The 18,196-nt window shown below is 33.7% G+C and overlaps 2 protein-coding genes and 1 pseudogene across 3 annotated transcripts; all 3 read right to left on the bottom strand.

The window, feature by feature from the left end:
• Nucleotides 1-728: 728 nt before the first annotated feature.
• Nucleotides 729-4,902, bottom strand: LOC102659940 (protein PLASTID MOVEMENT IMPAIRED 1-RELATED 2). 2 transcript variants are annotated; one of them, XM_006601157.3, is made up of 3 exons: nt 4,742-4,902; nt 2,195-4,464; nt 729-2,097 (listed from the first exon to the last, which is right to left on the bottom strand). In XM_006601157.3, exons 2-3 carry the CDS (start codon nt 4,396-4,398, stop codon nt 1,026-1,028), a joined length of 3,276 nt encoding a protein of 1,091 aa, XP_006601220.1. In that variant the 5' UTR covers nt 4,399-4,464; nt 4,742-4,902; the 3' UTR covers nt 729-1,025. The 2 variants fall into 2 exon arrangements, with proteins under 2 accessions (XP_006601220.1, XP_014625526.1); XM_014770040.3 differs by having other exon boundaries at nt 2,195-4,457; nt 4,742-4,901.
• A 4,549-nt stretch (nt 4,903-9,451) lies between these two features.
• LOC100796302 (L-type lectin-domain containing receptor kinase IX.1) lies at nt 9,452-12,134 on the bottom strand. Its single transcript, XM_003549285.4, has 2 exons — nt 11,215-12,134; nt 9,452-11,075 (listed from the first exon to the last, which is right to left on the bottom strand). The coding sequence occupies exons 1-2, from the start codon at nt 11,856-11,858 to the stop codon at nt 9,731-9,733; spliced, it is 1,989 nt and encodes a 662-aa protein (XP_003549333.3). The 5' UTR covers nt 11,859-12,134; the 3' UTR covers nt 9,452-9,730.
• A 2,066-nt stretch (nt 12,135-14,200) lies between these two features.
• LOC100795785 (L-type lectin-domain containing receptor kinase IX.1-like) lies at nt 14,201-17,351 on the bottom strand (annotated as a pseudogene).
• Between the last annotated feature and the right edge of the window lie 845 nt (nt 17,352-18,196).

Below are 18,196 nucleotides of genomic sequence, written 5' to 3'. Positions count from 1 at the left end.
GGTGCAGCGGTAAAGTTGTGCCTTGGTGACTTGTTGGTCATGGGTTCGAATCCGAAAACAGCCTCTTTGCATATGCAAGGGTAAGGCTGCGTACAATATCCCTCCCCCATACCTTCGCATAGCGAAGAACCTCTGGGTAATGGGGTACGAAGTTTTTAAAGAAAAATGTGAGATAAATTAAATAGTATGATAAATTAAATAGTATGATAGAGATAGAGAGAAAAATTGAATTATAAAAAAGCTGTCTAGAAAGTATATATAGAAAAAATATAACTGAATAAAAGGATTAGTATCCAATCAGGTAAATGTTACGGGATGTGAAACCATATAGTCAGGTTGGAGAGTCAAACATGTTTGCACTCACGAAGGGTCAAAAAAGTAGATTTTTCAATTCAGAGTTCAGAGAAGACTGCTTAGCAGCATGAACAAATATTAAAATGAATTAAGCTTGAAAAAGTTTCTTAATATGCACCTATAAAAGTTTCTCCTATAAGTTAAAATTAACTTAAACAAAAATAAAAATCAGTTTTTGAAGAAACTAAATGAGAAAACATTTATAGATTAACTTATGAATGAACCAATTTTATCTTATAAAAGAAGTTTAATTCAACTTTACTTTGTTATATATTTTTTCTTACATGCCTATGTCTCAACTGGCAATTGTGGTTAAGAAATTTTTTATACACAAACAAGTTAGCCATGACAATTGAAAAGTAAAGGCACAATAATTTAGACGTAATCAGTCACATTTTATTAATTGCAAGCAGCATTAGCAGTTGCATATCAAACCAAACAAAATAGCCAAACTGTGTTTAGTCTTTAGATTTGAGTATACATCAGGAAGGGTAATTGAAAGAAAAAAGGGTCGCTTCCAAGAAGACCAGAAATTTTAACATATAATTTAAAAATTTGGGCAAGCTGACTCGTATAACTTAACATACTATAACAACTATCTACATGGAGAAATTTAAAAAAAGAAAAAAGAAAAAAATGACTATATTGCATGTAAGAAATGATCTGACAGTTCAACTTGGGAAGATGATATCAGGGTTCCGAATGTGTACATTTTCAGCTGGCAGCTCTTTACTATTAGGCCCCATGATACTATTAACACAAGAAATGCTCCACAGGGCATCCTCATTCAGCAACTTCTTGGTAAACAGAGGGGATGATAATACAATTGCCTTTGATGTTGAAGATGAATGTTTGGCAGCACTGGCCATGCCGCTGGCAAGTAACCACCGGATCCCAGACTGTTGCTGAGTTGCAGTACCCCAACGTTGCTTGCTTCCGGCTTTGCTGAGGACTCCTGAGAGATGAATCTCTTTGATTTTAAAACGAAATTGAGTGGCTTCGTTGTCAGTATTCGTATATTCCATACTCTTGCTACTTGTCTCATTTAGCAGGGCCTCATTGTCCATTCCCTTTTCCTTTTCATCAAGAAAATCGCTGTAGTCTTGTGGTGTTGCACTAATGCAAACTCTTTCTACCTGAGTCAGAACCAGCATTGGAACACCAACAGGCTCATAATTTCGTAGAGGATCTCTGAGCTGGATCATAAAAGCCACTGTTAGATGGTTCCCTAAGAGTCCATAATGTCCGAGCTTTCTGCCATATGATTTTAACCAGTCCGTGGCATTTTTCAATTCATCTAACTCTCTGATTTTAGAATGGTGTACTTCAAGGATCTTCAAAATTTGCTCTGAATTCTGATCTCCTTCAATGGTGCCAGAATCCAATCTCAACCACTGATCAAATGTTATTGACAGCCCCATTAATCCATCATTATCATTGCCACTTTCTCCACAATCTTCTAGTTGCAATTTAGCAATTCTCTCTGATGTGGGAAACCCCTTCCAGTTGGTTCTTCTGCCTCCAACAGCAGGTGTCTTTGCATGTTGGGGACGGATATATGATGGTGCCTCCTCATTCAACATGCCAGACTGTATTCTTAACCCATCGATCAAACGGGCTTCAATCTTATTAACAGTCATGGGACCTACAGCTTCAGGAGACACAGTGTCCAAGCTCGTGCCTTCATCTGTTAAATAACCACATGGAAATTCTTCAAACAAATCATGCTGCCATGACCCCTGCCTGAAACAGAATTAAGAAAGGAAATCAGAAAAAAAGAAATCAAATACTTTAGATGAAAGAGTCTTTCACAAGTAATGCCACAAACACAGTTGCTAACCTTACAGGAGCCCCTTCATCTGTTGTCGCTTTCTGCACAATATGTTCAATGAATTTCCCAGTGATATCCTGCAAAGGCATTAATTTATAGATATGATGACACAGTTCTTCAACTCCATCAGAAGCCACATGCTGCAGTATCTCCAGTATGTCATTACCCATTTTTGCAGGTAAAACAACTGGATTAGAAGCCTGGGTGATGAGGTTCCCACAATTTTTAGCATTCCTGAACAGGGAAGGACTCATGGACCTCAGAAAGCCTCCACCCATAGTTTGAACAAATGAACCAAGCCCCTGTCCAATTGAAGGTAATACGGAGGATTCTTCATTGGGTAGTTCAATTGGACTTCCAAAACCACCAGAATAAGTTCCCTGAGAATTTTCAAAATCCTTCTCATTTAAACCCCAAAGTTGCATCAATGAGTCAGTTTCCAGGTCTTCAAGAATTTTGGCCTTCCTTCTCTGCATCAATAACTGATTCTCCCTTGCATGCTCCTCTTCAGCAGCTTGAATAAATAAAGACAAATCTGAGTCCACAGTACAATCCCCATAACTATCTACAACTGTACCTGTCCCCAATTCCTCTTCATTTGCAATGAAATCAAAGGTGAAGTTACCTGAAGCTAGAGCCTCTTCTTCAAACTCTCTTAAAAGCTTCTCTCTGGGAGACTTGGGATCACCATCGCAACTTGAGCCAAATGAACCACTCTCCATGGCCAGCATGTTTAAGAAATCATTTGCAATAGATTCAGTGATAAAATCCAAGCTACTTGATTTTTTTTCCATTCTATGTGATTTATAATTTGATTTAACATTAAGGTAGCATTCTTGGTCAAGAAACTTTGATGTCTCAGGAAGTATATCAGCATCCTTGATGCAAGTTATACTGACACATGAACTACTGCGTTTATGTTTGCTGTCATCTGCCATAGTGTCATTTACACAACTAGTGCATATGTTATCCATTGAATCAAATCTCGTGTTCTTGTCAATAAATATGTCATCTTCCTTAATAATATCATCCACATCAATGATTTCAACTGTTGACAAATCAACTGTTTGATTTCCTATCTGACCAAGTTCCAAGGAATCCCCTTCCAATGTTTCTACTTGTTCAATAATGGAAAATTCATTGTCATCAGGTTCATGTTGATTTGATTCTAGAGGTGACTCTGATTCTGTAACAACATGGGATTTAAGTGGTCCAAAATGCTCCGAGTCTGCTTGTGCTGAATTGTGGATGTTCCCCTCATCAAGTTTTTGATATAGGAAACTGATTGATTTGGAAAGACTTGAGCTGGAATTCATCAATGTTTCACGGGATAAAATCATATCATCAGAATGAAAAGGGATAGGACTAAAATCCAAAACACTGCTTGTGCTGCTTGGCCTGCCTGGCTTCAGATTAACAAGGTTGAGAACATTCAAATTATCACCACCAAATTCCATTAACTCATGCTTCATTACTTGATAGCTGAAACTAACATTTAGGCTCGCTCCTACAGCTTTTCCTGTCAACCTAAAACTTGTGCTCCATTTCCCCGAACTTCTATCACCCCCTAACTCTGCTAAAGTCAGAGGTAAAAGCCTTGTGAGATCAACCTGATGGATCCCTATGTCATGTTCAGGTGCCCCTGCAATAGAGGCATATATCAAGAAACGCTTAGACTCGTACTTGACAGAGTGACCAGACACAGCACGACTAGCATAAACAGAACATCCATGACTCAAAGTTTCATTGAACTCCACAACACCCTGGAAAACCCTTGCTGGGCGTGTCTGCAGAATGTTGTTTTTCCTTTTCCAATGCACACACAACCTAATGCCATCAAAACTCAAAGGAAGGCCCTCAATAGAGTGGACATGAAGGTTAAAGCAACATTTGAACTTTTGACCACCAATGTGGGTCAAAACCTTCAAAGGCTTCTTCCAATTCCATGCTGAAGACAATTTCTTGTCCCTAGGAAACAGATCTTCCTTTAGAAATCCGGGGGTTAGGGCAACTTGAGGTTTCGACAAATGGGTTTTTCCCGCAGACTTGGATCGATTATGAACTGAGGAGAAGGAAGGTCTAGAAGGGGCATAAAGAGCTTTGCTTATTTCTTGAATGTCTTGCAGTAGCAGCTGACCATTATTCAAACTAATTTCTCCATCATCAACAATAGCATCTTGGTTTCCACACTCAAACTTAGATTTCATCATCATGACGGCATTAAAATTGAACAATAGTAAAATCAAGCAATTCTGAACACTTCTGCATATCTCTAATCTCTAACAAATAAAAAACAGTAAAATCATAAACTCATTAGTCCAAAAAGGTAAAGCCAAACAACATCAGAGGGAAAAAGGCGGAGCAAAAAGCATCATCGTATTCATCATCATCATCATCATCTAGCTACTATAATAACTTCAGTTCCTATGTTAACAGATCAAACTACAGCAAGTAACAATTTTGACAAAACCCCAATTGTTATATTGTAAAACAAATTACAAAATTCACATGATTGGAAGATGGGCCTCTAAAGCGTTTGGAAATGAAATGACTCACAAGTTTAACAGAGGAGTTGCAATGAACGAGGTTGCGTTTCGTCGAATGCGGGGCTATGTCTGTAATTAGAGGAAATCGTGAAGAAAATATAGTTTAATGAAAGGAGAAGTACGATTTGACTTGTCGTTAGTTTAGTTGGGCTTCTTTCTTTCTTACCGGCTCCGACGGTGGGGTCGGTGAACATTCATATAATTTTTTTTAGAATATATTTTTTCACAACATATTCTTTCCAATATACATTCATATACTTTTTTTTAGAATATATTTTTTCAGAACATATTCTTCACAATATATTTTTCTTCTATATCTTTTATCACATTACTTGTTTTAATCACCACCAGGTCCTGTACTTCTATATATGTTTTTGTTAATTTTTTTTATCAAATTTTATTTTCAAATAATCTATTTATAAAATATAAAAGTTGAATTCCTTTACTCTTAAGCCGTCACGTTAACAAAATTGATGATATCAAAAAGGAAAACATTCTCCTTTTATGCCTCACTTTTCTTTTCCTTTTTCTTTCTTTAATGTTACTCACAATATAACAAAATCATATACAAAAATATTTTGATTCAATCTTATTGATCTTCAAATATTTCTCGAGTTCACAATCCCCATTCTTCAATGTTTTATATTATATTCTATAACTATTTTTTTATATATATTTTACATATCATTTAGTTTTTTCATATTAGTAATTTCTAAATTCTAATATATTTTCTATTCTATAAATATAAATATATATTTCACATCAACAAAGTTCATGATCTAAAATTAGTGTTCAAACTAATCTATAAAAAAATATGTTGGTTAAACAAAGTTGAAATTTATTTATTTTTCATATTAGTTTGTAAAAAATATATTTCACATCAACTTTAACTATTGCAAATATAACTTTATTTACTATCTCCAATATTACATGTCACAAAATGCAAATTTTTTTACATTAAATTACTTTAAACAAATTTTATATTGATTAAATTTATTTAATGTTTTTAATTTTAACCTGATTTGCACTTTTAAATATACTGCAATAAAAAAGTCCACTATATGTAGCGGGAAAATATGATTTTAAAATTCAATGATATTTTACATGAGGCAAACTTATACACCATATATAATTTAAGAATTATCTCAACAAGTGATGCATATAAACCTCTCAAAAGAATATTTAAAGGATTATTTTTGCTTACTAATGTTGTCAAGAAAATCAATAACATATCCATTAGCATTCCTCTATACTATTTTGAGTTTGGTTCAATGGAAACTCTAGCTCAAAGGATGAGGATGGATGATAGAGCTGTCTTAACAAGTACAACATTAATTTTTTTGCAAATTCATAACTAATTTATTTCACTCCAACATATCTCATATTTTTATTATAGACATTATTGGTATACTTCATGCACTTGGAAATGAAAAGGTACTTGTTAGTGGCAAACCAACAAAAAATAAGGAGATTGAAATTGCAACTAAAAGAGTAAATAAATTATCCTTACTTTATTAATTATAAATTTTGTTTAAATAATAATTTTGAACAATTCATTAATATACACATTTCTTTAAACAATATAATGTAATATAGAACATTATATTTTCACATCTCCTTTTTATTGGTTATTTTAAAAAATGAAGTTGTTAAAGTTACTTTGTAGACAAACATAGTCTCAAAATCTGAAAAAGCAATCAACATTCAAGAAGAAAGCTCAAAGATAATTGCAATCACTTTTATCATGGTTAAGAAATTCAAAGGTTTGATTACTTTCACACATTTAAAATCCTTAACAAAATTTATATTCTATACCTTATATATCTTATTACTCTATCTCTTTTCCTTTACTTATATATATATATATATATATATATATATATATATATATATATATATATATATATATATATATATATATATATAAAATCTTTAAATAACATTTAAATAAAAAATTGATCCATAATTTTCTATCTCTTTATTTTTATATTAGCATGCTTATTTAATTTGATTTTTATTTATTTATTTGAGATGTTTCTTTACTATCTTAAGTATTGTTTTCAATTCAACTTATTTAATAAATAAAGAATTTTAATTCAATTAAGTCTATATCATACTTTCTTCTTACAATAATTTTTGTATATTTTATTTACTATAATAATTTTAATTTACTAATAATTATATTTTAATAATTATTTTTCAGATGAGTATTCGATCAACTCAACTTCAAGTACAAAGATTTATATCAATCTAGACAATCCTAATTTTGCAAAGTTCAATATATAGTAAAATGAACTTCCTTTTTTATTTTATTTTATTATACACATTTTGTAACATTCAATAAACAAAATCATTAGTTTATTCTAGTTTTTTGATTGATGTAGCTAAAAAGTTATAAATTTTATTTTAAATAACTACTTTGTAGAAAAAAAATGGAGCAACATCAAATAAAAGAACTATCTCCTCCAAGTTCTACCAACATTGATCTTGACGAGAGAATTTCAAAAAATAGAGATCTTTGCAAGATATAATGTTCATGAGATGAGAATCAGAGCCACAGATATTCATAATATTCAATAATACTTTATTTTTTCTTAGTTTTAACATATATAAAATAATCGGATAATTTGTTCACAATTCATGCAACAATCAATGAGATCAATGGTTCGATTAGAATTATGTTGCATGTGAGAGATGCCAAAAGAAAGTTACAAAAAAGGTAAATCAATACAGTTGTAGAGAATGCAAACAGCTATCCAAGTACCCAACAACCAAGTTTAATGTTTTGTATATAAAGAATTATTTTTTATAACAGTTAAATAAATATTGAAAACTTTTAAATCTTTTTTAGGTTCAAGATACAATTGAAAGTCTTTATGATACCAATGTAGCAACATTCACAATGTTCAATTGAGATATGCAACAAATTCTAAGCTCAACAACACTTGAACTCCTTCACACCCAAAATGCAAATAAGACTGACATACCCAATATTGTATACCCTTTGCAAATGCACTTTCATTCACTAATTAATATTTTTTATTAAAAAAAGGAGTCTACTTCACCACAACAAATATCATTAGATGAGTCAGGTGAAAAACTAATTATAAGTTAAAGCCCAAAGCTACAAGCATCCAACAAGTCAAAAGGTACATCTTCATCATTTAATGAAGAAGTTTATCAAATCTCACAAAGTCCATTAAAAAAAAGGCAAATAAACAAAGTGTCACAAGTCAAAGTCCAAAGCTGCAACTTGGGGAATGAAGGGATTGGAGGTGACGTTGAAAAGGCCAAAAGTGCCATTAGTTGCATTTGGAGGAATCTGGTAGCCTATGTAAAAGGTGAAACCGTCACCTATGTTTTCTGTTGCAGCTCTTTCAATGGTGAAGGTGAACGACGTGGATATGTTGGTTAGAACTCTTAGATTCTTAGAATGTGAATTTAGGCCTAACTCAACCCCAAAACCTAATTCAAGGGGTGAGGATTGCCCCTCACTATAACTTACTTTACTTTTAGCTAATATCAGACTTGAGTTTTTCTCAATACATTCCCTCACATCTAGCATTTTTTGGGCTTGATGCGTGGATAATATAGTGAGTGACCCTTTGAATTAATCTTGAATATGTTCTGAAACAATTTTAGATTTTTAGAATAAAGTTAACTTAAGGGTTAAAATTGTCCCTCATTTATATACTCTAACTTTTCCGGACAAGGCTCTTCCTACTTGAAAAAGATAGCTCACTATGTTTAGGTCTATGGACCCCTCGTTGTTCATCACTCTTATGCCATGTTTTTTGCACTCTCAGGGTCGTTGAAGTTTGTTATGTTGAAATTTATAGATTCAGTTGTTTCAAGAAAAGTTGTGATCACCATATTCGCTGGTAATCTCAGTGGTTTTTCTTTTTTTTCTCATTGTTTAATGGTGTTAATAAGAAATTCATATCAAAGGCTAATGGGTGAGAGAAAGTGGAATAGCAAAATATTTGTTTAATTTTGACAGAGAAATTAAGGTTGTTCTATAAATTGGTTGATCGAGCTTGTTTAAATAAAAGGAGCTACATGAAGTTTGACTGATTGACACTTTTTTTTTTAATTGGTCTTCGTATTGTGTACTGCTTGAGTCCCAATTACTATGATCTCGTGCACGACATAAAAAATGACATTTAAGGCATGTTTCTTTCTCTTGATTTTTTCAACTTTTGGCTTAAAACGTTAATACAATGGTATGTTAGTCCAACGTAAATAAGAAGAAGTAGCTTAACAATGAGATAATACAATTGATTTAGTTTTGATTTGATATATGGTAGTATATATGTTTATTCACATGTTATTTACTTGGTATAATTGAACCAAGTCTTTACTGCATAGAACGAGTGGAATAAGCCAAGACTCGTTGAACTTTTTGAAGTTTTTCCACTTCTATATATTCAGGTGTAACAAACAAGTTCCCCGACAAAAACGACGGGTAATTGGCCCCGACCTCGACCCCCACGACAAGGTTTGTTTCATACACTATTATAAAAAATGGTTTTAATTTCATAAAATAGATATTAATAAAAATGTGATGACAATTTCATAAATAACACGAATTTTTTAACATTGATTTTTTGTAAAATTGATATTAACACGAATTTTTTAATATTATTTTTTAAAGAATGAATGTTAACCAATTTTGATAACATCGATTTTGAATAGAACTGATGTTAAATAGAACTGATGTTAACCAACTCATGTTAATATGAATTTTATAAAAAACTGATAATGGGAAAATCTATGTTACTGAAAACATAAAAAAACTCAGCATCTATTTTTTTTTATAAAATCGATGTTAACTTACTTCTTTAACATCCATCTTTTTAAGAAAATTGATATTGTCCACCAAAACCCTGAAGCCCGATAACTTTGAAACCTCTCATTGTCATCACTCTCACTCAAACTCTTTTGCACTCTCATTTGCGACCTCTCACGTCACTGTAACTCCGTCATTTGCACTCTCATTTCATGTAGAAAGCTTTGGCAATGTAGCTTCTTGCTTAAGAACACTAATAACCTGTTCTGCATGTGGTCTTTTCTTGTGGTTATGGAGGGTACACCATAGTCCCACAGTGAGCAAGCATGTCATTTCATCCACATCAAAATCCATGTTCAATCCCTTATCAGCAACATTCAAAATATTCCCTTCCACATAATGTTTCCACACCCAATTCACCAAAGGCACATGATTATGCTCCGCATCCTGGTAAGTCTTCCTTCCACATGCTATCTCCAACACAACTACCCCAAAACCATACATGTCAGATTCCTTGCTAGCCCTTCCTTCGTTTAAATATTCTGGAGCAAGGTACCCATACGTCCCCACCACCTTTGTCTTCTGAGTCCTCAATCTTGGATCCACCAACTTTGCTATCCCAAAGTCACTAACCTTAGTATTGAAATCCGTGTCTAACAAAATGTTAGCTGACTTTATATCCCTATGAAGAACACACTGCTCCGCGTCTTCATGAAGATATCGAAGTGCTCTCGCCACACCTAACGCTATCTTGTATCTCACATCCCATGTCAAAGTTCTTCTGTTGCCAAAGATATGAGTGTCAAGACTTCCATTAGTCAAGTACTCAAAAACCAGTAATAGCTCACCTTGCTCGTGGCACCACCCCAAGAATTGCACAAGGTTTCTATGTATAAGACGACTTATAATATTCACCTCGTTCGTAAACATTCTCTCTGAATCTTCAACATCAGAAAAGATCCTTTTCACTGCAACCACGCGCCCTAAATCGCCCAGAATCCCTTTATAAACTTGTCCAGTGCCTCCTTCTCCGAGCCTTCCATCATCTGCAAAACCGTTGGTGGCTGCAACTAATTCGTTATAACTAAACCTTCTAGGAATAGCTGCTCTATGATCCAAACCAAAACCATCACCGGTTCTTCTCTTGTTGATAATGAACCAAGAAGCACTAATAACCATGACCACAAAAATAATAATAGAGCAAGTCACTGCAACAACTACTACTTTGACTTGAAACTTACATTTAGTTATGTCGTCACTTCCTTTGTTTATTACCTCTGGATTACGAGTGGATTTTAGATCCATATTTGAACTGAATTCCCAGGAATGAATAACATTTTTCCCTTTGGAATTCCCGTTCCCACCCGAAAACCCAACAGTGACCCACTCTGGTAGAATTTCCCCGAGGTCAATCTGGTGTGAAAGAGAAGCTTCAGGCGCAGAACTAGAACTATTTCTTCCCTCAAAAAACCATGAGACAGCAAGGAGTTTGGCAGAAGCATTGTAAGTTATCAAGACATGCCCCATATTCCCTATGTTGCCCTCAATATCCAACCTGACACGAATTATAAGATTGATTAAGTGGTGAAGAAGAAGAAGAAGAAGGAGGGTAATATGGTGAATTCCATGCCTCTTATTAACAAAAACTAATAAACTAATAATTAATATTTTTGAATTAAAAAAAAAAAATAAACCTTGCGTAAGCCAGGGAAACCACAGAGTTGTTATTTATCCCCACGTGCTGGTTTAGTGGTGGATCAAAACCAACGTTTTGAAAGGTGTCAAATTCGACAGCAACAATGTTAGTAGGGTCGTGTACTTTGTCACCGTATATCCCAAGACGACTACCACCTGAACCGAGCGGAATATGGTAGGCAATGGGTGCCATGTAGAAGGCGAAGCCTTCACCGAAATCGGATTCAGTGGACCCATCGATGGAGAATGAAGAGAATGAAAAGCGAGTAGAAAAATCCGTTACGACGACATGTCCGTTAGAAGTGTTTTTGAGGCGCATAGGTTGGCCATAGATGGCTCGTCCAAAATCAAAACTACTGTTGTTGTCGTTGTTGTTGTTGAGTGAGTTGGTGAGTACTATAGTTCCGTTGCCAATCCTGGCTACGCCTACACATCCAATGAGGCTGGCGATTCCAGTACTGTCGTTGAAATTGGTTATGTTGAAGGAAAGTGGTGGTTGTGGTTTAACAATGGGAAGGATCATAAGGGTGCACAAAAGAAGAAAAGTTTCTAAGTAGTGGAAACATGCAGAGGTAGCCAACATGGTTTGTTTGTTACGGCTGAGTGATATGAGACTTGGCTTGAGAAAAAGATGATTCATCATTGTCTTATATATATTTTTAGGGGATTCACCAATATATATATATATATAGGGGAGTCATGGAACCGATTATTTTATAATTTATATGACGCGTAAAAATAGACTAGGATCTATATATACAATAGTCTTTGTTTTGTAGTGGAAGAATTTATTTTGAATTTTTGAATGATTTTTTTTAGGTTCTATATTGTCTTATAGGGTTTAAGAATTTTTCTCGTTGATGTTTTAACAGTACATTTTAATATCAATTTAATTTCTTGAATAATTTTTTTTTTTAGATTTCACGTTTGAAGTTAACTATGAAAAAAGATATTAAAAAATAATATTTTTTTGAAAAAAATAAATTTTTGAAAATGTTTTTTCTAGAATCCAACCTCTATCAGAGAACTTTTGAGCTTAAAAACTTAGTTCAAAAACACCCATTTAAGATACTCTTTATACAATTGGTTTTTTAATTATATTTTAAAGTTTAATTTAATTTCTTAATTATTAAAATGTTCATTTTGGTTCCTCAATTGGATCATTTAGTTATTTGAAACTTCAATTAGTTTCTTTAATTACTTAAAACACTGTAATTAGATTCTTCTGTATAATAAAATATATAATTTTTGATTGAATTTTTTTTTTTTAAAAGTAGTTAAAGGATTTGATTAAATCTTTTAATAACTAAGGAATCTAATTAAACTTTTTAAAATAATTAAGATATGAATTTTATATATATATATATATATATATATATATATATATATATTACCTAACCGGACGTACTTGAAATGGCCTTGACTTAGTGATATAAGAATATGACTGTTGATGTCATCTTTCTTGACTTGGAATGAGGACGACTTAGAATAGCAGGCTCAAAGCTGTGGACAAGCTTCATCAACGTACTTGAAATGGCCTTGACTTAGTGATATAAGAATATGACTGTTGATTTCATCTTTCTTGACTTGGAACGAGGACGACTTAGAATAGCAGGCTCAAAGCTGTGGACAGGCTTCATCTTTGAATAAGAGTTAACTTGGAATGGAACTTTATAAATATATATATATATATATATATATATATATATATATATATATATATATATATATATTTTCTATAAAAAAAATTTAATTTTAAATCCGAACGATACTCCAAAAAAATTACATCTAGGAATTAAATAATTAATCGATACGACTAGATTTAAAAAAGCAATGATTAGGCCGACATCACATGCTTGAGGTTCAGAAAATAATTGCAGCCTTTCCAAAAAAGAAAAAAGAAAATAATTGCCGTTGCAAGCGGTATAATAAAATAAAAAAATAAACATACATTTTGATAATACTTTTATAACTTTTTTTTAATGTATGTATATGTTTGTAAATATAATTTTTTTATACACCTGTATAACTCTTACGAGTCGTGTTACGATCTTAATCATGATCTTTTATCTCCTCTTTGTTCCACTTTCGAGCTACGAATTTGACTACATTGCCCTTCATAGTTAAATCCTTGGAAAATCATATGGCGCGCAGTTATGTTTTTGCGTTGGAAGGCCAGAAATGCAGCCATTTTCAATGATACTGAGGTTGCTTTTACAAAATTGTTTGATGATATCCTTTTTTCTTATCATAGACGTGGTTGTCCAACAAACATCCTAGCTTCCAATTCTTGTATGTTCAGTGGGCTAGTAACCCAAGTGTCTGCCTTCATGACTAATTATATTCCTGGAATATGAGTTGTGTGTTGTGTTGTTGATGTTACTGTTAGACTTAACTCGAGTATGTGGGACTCTCTATTTGGATAGTTTCTGATGGGGTGTTTTGAGTGGACTTGTGTGTCGGTGGATTTAGGTGTTGGAAGTGGGATGATACTGCTAACATCCATTTCATAGCTACAATAGTATAGCTTGGTTGAATCCGTCAATTGGTGGAAGGGACATCTAATCATTGTAGTTGTAATTGTTATATATATCACGGAGTTAGGTTTGGGGGTCTCTCGATCAACTATTGACTTTGGTTACATAGAATTTATTTGATCACTCTCGTAAATTCTCTGTAACCAGTGGCCATTTATATATGTTGATTTAGGGATAGTTATTTACTATGTATACATTCAAGGGCACTTCTAGTGCCCTCTTATTTATATATATAATCGTTTTGCCGCTTATATATATATATATATATATATATATATATTCTCATAAATGAGTTGATTTTTTGTTACATCAAGCATATTGTTTGTGTAAACTTGGAAAGGCTTGATGATGAACAAATAGTTAGGTTTTGTGATGTTGAGTTATATATAAGATCACTGTTGTAAGGCCCGAACAAGCTGAGAAGAATACTTAGCCTAACCTGGTTAGGCTAAATGGATTCCTTCTGGGTGGTGGGATTAGATGTGGTTCAAAGTTGAGCAAACTAATATAATTCTTGTTTTATGCTTTTTCTTTCCCTTTTCTTATGTTTTAATGTTGGAAGATTTCCTTTTCTATTAACTTAAAAAGTCATTTGCGAAAAAAAAAGTTTTCCATGTTGACGAACACCCGATTAAACTCCCCCTTTTAGGTGTATATTGTTTATTAATTTCATAATTCAAGTGTTGCTCAATAAAGCAACTTTTACCTCGGGTAACCTTGTCATAGAGCAGGCTGGTCAAGGTCTTCCATGTGGCGCAACATATATGTGGAGTTGTGTTTTTTGTAGTTTTCTAGGTAGTTGCAATCTTGTTGCTTAGTCTTGCACGTTTTCTTTTGTTGTCTAGTTGTTTTAAATTTTAGATTTTTTTTTTCTCTTTATGTTTCTTTTTTTAAGGAATTGATAGCTTAAGAATTATATGATAATTCACATGACTGCTTTCCATTAATGGTTAGTGTAAAAACTTAATTAAGAAAGTGAAACAAACATTATTCAAAGGTAAATTATATATTCCAACCATTACATTTTGTCTCAAAAGAAATCAAAATCATAAAACAAAATGAATTATACATAAAACGCATAACTACTTAAACCTACTGCTTGAAATAGATGAGTTCAAAGCCTAACTTAGCAAATTAACGTCCAACACTTATAATGCTGTTAGTGAAAGGTAGTGATTGTGAGGAATAATTAGTGGGTTGTTGTGCGTGCATAGCTAGAGAAGGAGGAGGACGATCATGCATATCAAGTGGTAGCACTGGCAATGGCGCTTCAAGCTGAAGAACCTTGATTACTTGTGCAGCCTTGGGCCTTTCCTTGTCATTTGGGTTAGTACACCACAACCCCACAATAATCAAGCTTGTCATTTCATTCACATTAAACTCCTTGTTTAGTCTCTCATCAACAACATTCAGAACATTCCCTCCCACATATTGTTGCCACACCCATTTCACAAGAGGCACATGAAACTCCCCATCTTTGTAAGTCCTCCTTCCACATGCAATTTCAAGAGCCAAAACACCAAAACTATAAATGTCTGATTCCTTACTAGCCCTGCCTCCATTGATATATTCTGGAGCAAGGTACCCATAAGTCCCCACCACCCTTGTCCTTTGAGTTCTCAACCTTGGATCCACCAACTTTGCCATCCCAAAATCACCAAGTTTGGTGTTAAAATTCGTGTCCAACAACACGTTTGCTGACTTAATATCCCTATGAAGAACACATTGCTCTGCATCCTCATGAAGATAACGAAGTGCTAAAGTCACGCTTAAAGCTACCTTATACCTGTAAAGAGAATTGAGAACGTAAAATATCGCAAAGGTTTCAATAAGAGTAGATAAATATGTTAAGCTGGAAAAAAAAACATATAAAAGAAGATAAAAGTATAACTAGGTTTAATTACTCATTTCATTGCTATACCTTATAATCTTTATGTTTTAATTTCTACATCTATAAGTTAGACGCTTTAGCTAGTCCTTATATACATACACTTTTTATAATATGTTTTCGTCCTTAATATCTAAAATTGTGGGAACTAAAATGAATTAAGAAATGTATATATAAGGATTAAAATTAGTTAAAATGTACATGTACATGTACAGAAATTTAAATGTAAACCAAATAATTTATTAAACCAAAATAGCTAACATTACCTAACATCCCACGCCAAAGCTTTTTTCTCCCCAAAGAGATTGTGTCCAGGCTTCCATTAGGCATGTACTCAAAAACCAACACAAACTCTCCTTCCTCATGGCACCACCCTATGAACTGCACCAAGTTTCTATGTATAAGACGGCTTATGATCCTAACCTCGTTGATGAAAACTCTCTCGGAATTTTCCAAGTTAGTGAAAATCCTTTTGACAGCAACATCCCTTCCTAAGTAACTCAGAATCCCTTTGTAAACCTGTCCCGAGCCTCCTCGTCCAAGCTTTCTATCATCAGCAAATCCATTGGTGGCTGCTACTAGTTCTTTGTAATAAAATCTTCTAGGTATAGTTTCCCTATCCAGATCATAACCATCCTCACTTCTTCTCTTCTTGATGATCAACCAATAAACTCCAATAATCACGAGCACAAAAAAAACACAAGTAGTCATCACCGCAACAACTACTGCTTTGACTTGAAACTTGTATTTAACCATGATCCTATCATCATTTTCATTGCTTACCTCTGAATGCATAGAGTTCATGGTTGAACTGAATTCCCAGGAATGAATAACATTTTCCTCCTTTAACGAGCCGGTTGCACCCGAAAACCCAATAGTGACCCACTCTGGTAGAGCTTCCCCTAGGTCAATACGGTACGAAAGAGAATTAGCATTAGGTGTAAAACCAGAACTAGTTCCCTCAAAGAACCACGACACAGAAAGGAGTTTGGCAGAAGCATTGTAAGTTATCAACGCATGCCCCATCTTCCCTATGTTGCTCTCAATATCAAACCTGTCATAAGCAAGAGACATCGCAGAGTTGTTGTTGATCCCCACGTGCCTCATATTTGGATCAACATAACGGTTTACATAAGTGTCAAATTCGACAGCAACGATGTTACTGTGTGGTGCCGGTGCGTTATCATCGTATAAGCCGAGGCGGCCGCCACCTGAATTGAGTGGAATCTGGTAGGGATGAGGTGCCACGTAGAAGGCAAAGCCATCACCGAAAAAGGTTTTGTTGGACACATCAATGGTGAACGAAAAGCGAGTAGAAAAATCTGTGACATGTCCGTTAGAAGAGTTTTTGAAGCACAGAGGTTGGCCATAGGTGGCTCGTCCAACTCCATTGCCGATGTCTGAGTTGAGAACAATGGTTCCGTTCTGAATAATAATCCTGGATTCGCCACCAAATATCAGGTTTGTGCTTTCAGTATCGTTAAAGTTGGTTATGTTGAAGGAAAGTGGTTGAACAATTATTGGAAGGATGAGGATGTGCAAAAGAAGAAAAGTTTTCAAGCAGGGAATACACGACGTGGTAGCTAACAGTAACATGGTTGATTTATTAGGAATAAGTGTAGGCCTGAGAAAGTTATATTTGAAGGGAATACATGGATGATTATATATATTCATTGGCCCCTAGCCTGACTCCTAACTAAATGTTTTGAAATGACTTGGGCGAAAATTTTAATGGTTATCTCATACACTTATGCAAACATCTTAAAAAAGAAAAAAATAATATAAGTACTTAGAATTTGTGATAAGATAGAAAAAAATTAAAAACATTAATAGAATTTATAAAATAATAAAATATTTATATATTATTATTCAATATTTTAATATCGTCTTCATCGGTCGGGGCTAGATGCCTTTTGCACGTTGGAAAAAAAAAGTGGTCTTCTTCATGCGACCTTCCACGTAACTGTGAAAGTGAAGACTTTTCTTTTTATTAATTTATTTAAATGGCCTACGTACAGGGCTGTTTTTCCTGCATGGTGTAAATAGAAATTAAAATCCGTGACTGGTGTAAGTTGAAAAGTATTTCGATCAGAAACTAGTCTAAGTAAATCAACTATAGAAAAGTCCACTTTCAGTGAGTTCGAGGAAATTGTGGGTTTATTAAATAAATATTTTTATACATATGCATGCACATAGAAATTGACGTCGTCTACTTTCAATTTCCTGCTTTAAAAAAGCAAAGTAGATAATAATTAATAGATAGCCTGTTTGTCGTTTCTCTTTCTAAAACAGTTTTTTTTTTTAATTTAGTTTTTTAAAATTTAAGAATTATAAAACTGGTTTGATTTTGCTTCTCTGCAACATGTCTTTCTTTTTTGGGGTGTTGCTAGGTGCACCCACCAATAATGCTGGTGCACCCAGCAATTAGTTGAATGGACAAAATTACCCTTTATTAAAAATTATAAAAAAAAATGTTTCTGAATTGCACTCAGCATTGATTTCAAATTTTTTTTCCACGCGCTTCCTTCCTCTCCTCAGGCGTCCATTTCTTCTCCG

This window comes from Glycine max, chromosome 17 (genome assembly GCF_000004515.6).
Source record: "Glycine max cultivar Williams 82 chromosome 17, Glycine_max_v4.0, whole genome shotgun sequence".
NCBI classification, from domain to species: domain Eukaryota; kingdom Viridiplantae; phylum Streptophyta; class Magnoliopsida; order Fabales; family Fabaceae; genus Glycine; species Glycine max.
The sequence above is the reverse complement of the archived record's forward strand: the minus strand, read 5'-3'. Positions and strand labels throughout refer to the sequence as shown.